An 8,112-nucleotide genomic window follows, 5' to 3' on the forward strand; every position below is an offset into this window, starting at 1 on the left:
CGTAGTCGTAGAAAAAGAAACATTTCCCCATTCATTATTGACTATATTAGAACGTAAAGATATTTTGAATACTATATGGATGATTATCTCTGTAGATTAAAATATCAGTGCATAAATCGCCTGTTGAAAGTGAATGTGACAACATGGTTTCTTTCTTTATAAGCTATAAGCTGATATTTTTACTCTTTTAGTAGTTCCTGTTTCTGGGTCAGATCAATAGCCATCCAAATGTATCAAAGGCAAGGATATAGTTGTCATTTTTAGGCATGTTGAGATAATACCTCAAAGTAGATGATACTTCCATCTTCAAAACAAATAACACAGATGCGTTTCATTTCCGGGCGAAATTCAAGAGCACTCTCCTGTACAAGTCTTTTGACGTTTCTTTCTTACTGAGCTACTTTAGGATCTTTGTTTCATATTCATTAATGCTTCCAGACGGCCTTCTTCACATTTTATCATAATTACATCTCTTATGATAATAGTTATGCGGTATCACAGTCCCTTAAGTGCTTTAATTTGCTGTTCAATCAAAACATAACTAAGATGCCCAAAAGAAACCGCACTGTTCGCGAGTAATAAGTTCATACGTTTCCTTGAAGCAGCACTTGGAAAACATTAACATGTGAGGCAACACGTATTTTTGATTATCAGGCATCGATAAAATTATCCAGTAATGTTTTAATGAGTTATGTCTTTTTTCACAAACAATCAGAAGTACAAATACATGGAGAGGATACACACATACCATTAAAGAACGTACGAATCATAGTATATACACCAAAAGCCATCCAACATAATGTCTAATTCAAACGTTATGCTATAGTTAGGCAAGGATATGGTAGACATAAAACTCAAATATCCCACTGCTTTATCTGCCACATAATATATCACGGCAATTGTATTATACCGTTTCTCGCCTTTTTCAGTCCGCGCAGCAGTCCACTTCACGAGATGTTGCCGTTCGATCCATCACAATTTTTACGCAATCTACGCCCATCCATAAGCCTAAGGGGTACGGAGTTATCCAGAGGACAACCACTGAGACAAGAAGCTTTGCCACCATATAGAGGCCATAAATCAACAAGAGAGATAAAAAATCCTAGTAGTGACAGGGATTTTATGGCGGGCAGAGAAGCCTTGACAATAGAGAATGTTGAAAGGGGTGGAATGCCTTCCGTAGACGATATGAACATCAGGAATAAAATCCGCGCAAGAAATAAGGAGAAGGCGAGCTATGAGCAAAAGGAAGTAATAATGATCTCAGATACCCAAACAACTCCAAATGCAGCTGGCTCTTATGATAATGCGAAAAGGGGAAAGATGAAAAGGACTAACAAGAACGCTGATGTCTGATCAATTTGGTACTGAAAACCATGCTCTTCTAAGTTTGTAGTTGTCCTTTCTGTACAAAATAATGCTTCTGTGGCGAAACCTGTCCATCTTCATATAAGTATTACTTCGTGACTGCCAAGCAGTCAACATTACTCTCATTAACATGATGTCTGGATTCTATTCATCAGCACAAATATCTCAAAATGTTTGTCCATATTGTTCATTCATCAATGCGTTCTAAACTCAAGGAGCCCCACGTGTTGATTATCAACGAGATTGACGGATATTATGAAACTGCTGATCACCTAAGCATGCAGAATGCACATTTCAGCGCGTAACAAAATAAGATTGAAGATATTGATCAGAAGTTTGATAAGCGTTTGCAAGATTTGTAAGATAAATTTGTTTACTTCAAAAAAACAATGCTGTCTGAAATAGTAACAATAAACAAAGAGGATTGCCGTAGAGAAAACATTCAAATTTATACAAATGAGTTCGATGCATTTATTATGTGAGTAGAGATTTTAGCTAAAATCGTTATACATACCGATTCTGCTAAATACATTAGATCAAACAACTGAAAATATATCACATGTCAATATGCCAGCGACACTTACCTCGCTTTGGATGGGACAGATGAATATGTAGCATGTGCGTTAGAATTTTCATCTTACGTGTTAATTTTCTCCACTTTAAGTACTGCTACTGAAAAGACACAAATTGTTTGGTTTAAAAGTAAAACTGGCAATAAGGAGAGAATACTGGTAGGTTGTCAATTAAATAGCGATATGCATGAGTTCACTTTATAAATAAGAACATTCTAAACAGATATCACAGCAATGATGCGAATGAACTACCACAGTAAAATTACGGCAATGAAAACTAGTTTAAGACAAAGGTGAGTGCGGCATCGTACATCTTTCGCTATAATTACTGTTGCCTAAATAATGACACTGCCTAAAGTAACCCATATGATAGCATAGTCTCCAACAATTTCAATTTGTTTTAATGAAACTATCTCCCTTCGTTATACGTTTATTTCGATTGAGACCATACATGGAATGCAGAGAGATATTAGTGACCAAGATTTCTGATTAAGGAGGATTATAGGTGTTAAATATTGTTTTACTTGCTGACGAAAGAAAGATGATTTGGTTAAAAAGCCTGAAAATCGACAATGCGAAATGGCATGACTTATTGCAGGTAACCTGTCATCTTTTAGATTAATACTTCTCTTTCAAATCTTAATTTGTTCGTACGAAAATAAAGGAAAATCGAGTTTTGTTTATGCTTTCAAGGAAAGAACTATATTTCTTACATAATGTCCATTAATAAGGAGGTGATGCAAAATATGCAGCATGTATAATTTAGATAAGGATCTTTAACATTAATCTTTATTTTATAAGAATATATTTAGGAAAGGCAGGATTAATACAGATATAGCGAACAAACTAATTCACACCTGCTATGGCAATATGCGTATGTATAACATATTTTTTATTAGATTCTTGTAAGGAATTTTTAAAAAGTAAATTTAAACTTGCTATTTGAATATAAGTATGAGTAATTATATGTTAACATAATTGTATTAATGATACATTGCAAATGTACACATGTACGCGGGTTTGGTCTCTCAAACGAAAATAATGTGCATTTTGGTGTAGATAATAACAAATAATATATAATGGCATGAATTGATTTTTGTCTAATAATAAATATATAATATACAAGTTAAAGGTTTGATCGGAGCAGAGGACCATTTCTCTTGTAAAAGGTCTATTATATATGAATGATCTGCAGAAAAGAATCTCGCTTTAAAAACGTTTGTATGAAATGACTTTACGAGAAGATGGATGTCATTAAGAAAATGTGGAAATGTTACTATTTCTATAATAATATATGACAACGCATACATGAATATATAAATGTCATCTTGTATTAAATGGTATCCAAAATTAATTTCTCACCAGTTTTTAGTTTTCTTTCTACCTTTCGTTTTCGCTCCAACAATATACACTTTAAATTCTAGGCAGGAACATATGTTTCAACTGTGCTTCATACAAGTAAATCCCTATTTTCTGTGTGAAAATATGTATTGTTTCTTGCTTTCTGTATATTCATAAATGAAAATGGATGGAAGGATGGATGGATAGATAAATGGATAAATGAATTCATGGATGTATATTATGCAGACGTAAAATTGAATACCTCTGATTTTTACCTCGTGCATTTCTTTAAAAAGGAACATGAATCAATGAGCAAGACTATTTTAACAAACATACAATGTATATTAATGATAAATCAACACATGTCGCTTTAATATTAGATGAGGAAAATATGAAGACAAAGGAATATTTGTCATTATTATAAATGGCTCAGAGGGATAGCGTTGATAGCAGCGAAAATACCAAGAGCAAAATCTGCTACTGATATTATCAACCGGTACCACCAATCCGTCCTTGCCACAGATTGTAAAGAGTTAATGAACCCCAGTTCTTAGAAAGGTACCCAGTCACATGATATAGTAGTTATTAATTCCTTAAACTATTCATGTTTATGGATACTTTGTTTGCAGATAACGGCACTGAACAAATCTATGTAACAGACAAACCTAATACAGACATTTAAGGCATGTGTACATTGGTTAAGTTTGAAATCAAAGTTTAATTAAATTACAAATATAGCGATTAAAAACCAGTGACTATCAAGTTTGGACACATACAATTAGATAATGACCCAATTATATACCTATACTCGTAGAATATGACAACATATATGGTGACCCAGGTTTTAAACAAATGCTGTCCAATAGGTCAGGTGTCTTCTAACACAATCGTACGGAGAATTAAGAATTCGCTTCGGAGAACTGTCATAACTTCAACGTCAGCTTGCTGCCCTGTTATATGATTTTACGTCGAATATTTTATCAATCATAAAATATGACTTTAAAAATTATAAAATAAAACAACATTTTTTCGACTCAAAAATTGATTAAAGCAACCATGTATGTCGCTAGATCGCTCAATGTGAGCTACGTGCTTAATGGATTAAGTCCAAGAAAGGTGATACTGTAAAAATGTAAGGCACCCTCCAAAGATCTTAACCTTACTTACATAATATAGTTTTGAAAAGATTTTTGGGCAGGTAATTTTGCATGCCGTATTAACATTTCTCTTACATTTAGTTGTTACTCAATTTTGTATCAAATTAAGTGTAACCCCTTCAAACAAGTATCTTTTCTATACAGCGAAGATTTTTCAGTCTTATCGGTGCACATATGTAACAATATACCTATTTAAAATGCAAAGAATACAACAGACACGAAGAGAATGTCGAAGAAACAAGAAATATTAGCAAGAACTGGACGAAACGAAAAATAATTTCAATGTGTGAAAACTAGTATGTGAATGCCTTTAAAATTTGCAACATAATTATTTGGATGAATACTGATGTACATTAAGAAAGGGCATTGCTGCAATCTGCTTTTTCCCTGCATATTAATATTCTGGTTCGGCCTTGCAAATAATAGTATTTTATTATATTATATTATATTATATTACATTACATTACATTATATTATATTATATTATATTATATTATGTTATGTTATGTTATGTTATATTATATTATATTATATTATATTATATTATATTATTATTTTGGATCGATACATTTTAGTTACAAATTGTTTGATTACTAAGGACGAGCGTTTAGAGAATATTTATCAAACTGAGTAGGTAGCCAATTAATTCTACGGTCTTTGTTTCTGAATAATTTCCATGTGACTTTATAGTAGGAAAATTTATTGCGTAAATTGGTTCCACTGAAAATTCTGAGCTTTAGAATATTTAGCGATTTTGTCGCCAATAGGAATTTAGATGTAGGAGATATAAATATATATTGTTTATTTTGGTTCTTGTGGTACGTTGCGCGAAATAATGAACTTTAGCATAAACTTGCTACAATAATCCGTTTAAGGAAAATTGATTGTTGATGGGTGGAGAAAGGTGGAAAAAGGGGGATCAGTGTACGCGTAATGTTGTCGCAGAGTCGCAGAAAAGATAGACTGTCTAAATAGGTGTGGAAATTCAGTTGGAATAAGTGAAGCAATCAATTTAGTATGTGCAAGAATACGAAATGCACTGGCACCAAAATGCAATTATGATGTATTCCGAAAGCATTCGGAAAAATATAATGCAGTCAACTCTTAGCTTTTAGCATCGACATTGCTGAGAAAGCATGTTGCAACTATTTACCAATCTTTAATCTGGATGCTAATGAATTAGATTCGTTGGCATTCTTCTTACCTCATGATATACGAGCGTATCGATAATACTATGGATTGTCTGATGACACGATTCGGGTAGCAAGATTCCCCTGGAACTGGAAAGCGGTGACATCTAAACATACTAGAGGAAAAACTGTCGGTACGATACAAATTAAAATGATGGTAGGATACGTTAATGTTTTCAAGTACGAATAGTTATATATTAAAGTAATTCAAGAACGATAGCTTAACTAGGTATGTCAAGATAGTCAATGACTCTTCTGTACGTCACTTAGCGGGAAAATTGTATTTGACCTGATATTGCTAGCTATTGATAATGCTGACCTTGGTAGCTTTGTTTTTACCATAAGGGTTCTAGATTATGGATGTATAGCAAAAAGTAAATGGCTTGTTGATACCATCAACGACTATTTATCTTTTTTTTCAATTCTTACATTTTATTTAATATGAAATATATTTGAATATTTATTTCGATTGATGTCATGGAAAACTATTAGGATGATAGTTCAGAGGATGAGGAAGAAGAAAAAGAAAACCAAATGGGGTAATTAAGTTAAGGTGCTTTAGTACGCTTGATGTCCCTCTAGTTCAGTACTGGAAATAAATTGAAATTCTATCCTTAAAACAACAGACGTTATCCTTAAAAAATACCAAAGATGTGACTTCACTATGTTTTTGGTTGTCACAAACAAAGAATTCAAAAGCCCCATTATAATTCATCTTGGGTAACAGCTTTAGTCGATAGGATATGATTTTGACATGTTATCTAAGTGACATACTGGAATGTTTAGACCCTATGTTTATCAAATTAAATATTTCTCAGAACATTAAATCACAAACAGAAATAAACATTTCACAAAACCACAAAAATTTAGAAAATAAAAATTAATAAATCACAGCTAATGCAAACATATGTACTTTTACAGAGTGATTGCTTGGTATTTATTTTGTGATTAGATTCATTTTTTGTTCAGATTTATATTTTTATATATACCTGTTTATTTGTTTGAAACAAATCCATTTTATGGCAGTGAAGTAGTTCTTATATTTTGTCACTCATTGCAAAATGCAGTGAAAGTGTTACAGTGTTTTAACAATTCAAACGTAAATATTTCCATCAGAAAATAATGTTGTCACCACAGAAGTAGTTATATACATAATTATTTGTTTTTGTTTCTTAATTTGCGGTTTACAATGTTTATTCTACAAGTACGTTCTTCCGGTATTTCTTTGCCCATAGTTTATTGTGACATGAATACCTTTGCACGAAATATAATGCAGTTTTGAAATTTAACATTTCCATATGCAAAATTAAATGGGGGTTGAAATATGTTTATACAATTTAAATGCAAGTACAGTAAAATTGCGCAACTCCAGCTTAATATTTTTCTGGATTATCTGAAAGCAAAAGTTATTTAACATCTTTCACATAAATCTGTTGATGGAACAGTTAGCCATTAGATGTTTAAAATGTCAGTCATTGAAATGGTGTCATATCTATATTCAAGACCTGTATTTTAGTAGCTGCTTTTAGTGTGCTTAAACGTGCCACCTCTCATATTTATCAGTCTGTTGCAGTGTTTGGACTTAAGAGAAAAATCTAGTTATTATGATACTACAGAAAATTTTAAGTTTATAACCGTTGTATCCAGTATTCTGAATATAGTCTGATGGCGGTATCCAAATGCAGGTTGTGGCAAGCATTTTGTTTTTATTCATTAATGACATTAAAGTTGACCGAAATGATTTTCGATAAGTTGCTGCTTTTATATTAAACATTTTTGCGTAGATGTTGATTATGCAGCCAATCTATATGTGTAGTGAAATAGAAGTCATGTTCATGCATGCTCATCTCGTTGGCTTTATTAAACACAGAATGCAATTTAAAGGAGACTAGAAATCAAAATTTTCCTTTTACGTATGTAATTCTCTACAGATTTTAATTCGACTACAATGTTTATAAATTAAATATCGTAAGCGGGTAGTGATTATATTGCGCAAAAGATACCACGATTCCGTAAATTGCCGAGTTTTTCCGAGTTTTGATAAGACGACAGATCACGTGGTACTGTGACGCCATACTAGCCAGTCATCGAATACAAACATAAACATTGGCGAACGAGGCAGACAGGAGACTACATTTGGGTTGCACATTCAAAAGTTGAATCTGCAATCTGATATAATAGTTTATGTACTGTACTGATAAGTGCTAAAAGAAACTTGTTAGGCACAGGCCCCGGGCTAGTGACTTAAATAAACTAAAGTCATGAATGAAATTCCACAAGCCCGGACATTTCATACCTGTCAACTCTCAAGCCGGGAGAAAAACCTCCCGATTTTTGGGGTATTTCCTCATCTACCTCCCGATCTCGTAATATCTCTCAATTTTGCGCAGCGAAGTCACGATTATTACATTATGTCTGTCAGTTTTCATTTGTCAGAATAAAACAAACCAACCCCAAACCATTTTTAAATATAACGTGTGCAAT

General features: G+C 32.8%; 1 protein-coding gene across 1 annotated transcript in view; it reads left to right on the forward strand.

Annotated features, from left to right (window-relative positions):
* LOC149779234 (uncharacterized) overlaps window positions 1-3,294 on the forward strand; it is a 56,272-nt gene extending 52,978 nt beyond the window's left edge. The window contains exon 19 of the mRNA XM_089939817.1: window positions 930-3,294. Within this exon, the coding sequence (XP_089795943.1) occupies window positions 930-1,356 (427 nt within the window). The 3' untranslated portion in view covers window positions 1,357-3,294. The remainder of the gene's footprint in view (window positions 1-929) is intronic.
* The last annotated feature ends 4,818 nt before the right edge of the window (window positions 3,295-8,112 follow it).

The sequence above is a fragment of the Sinohyriopsis cumingii genome, chromosome 17 (genome assembly GCF_028554795.1).
Source record: "Sinohyriopsis cumingii isolate HCF-2022 chromosome 17, ASM2855479v2, whole genome shotgun sequence".
NCBI lineage: Eukaryota > Metazoa > Mollusca > Bivalvia > Unionida > Unionidae > Sinohyriopsis > Sinohyriopsis cumingii.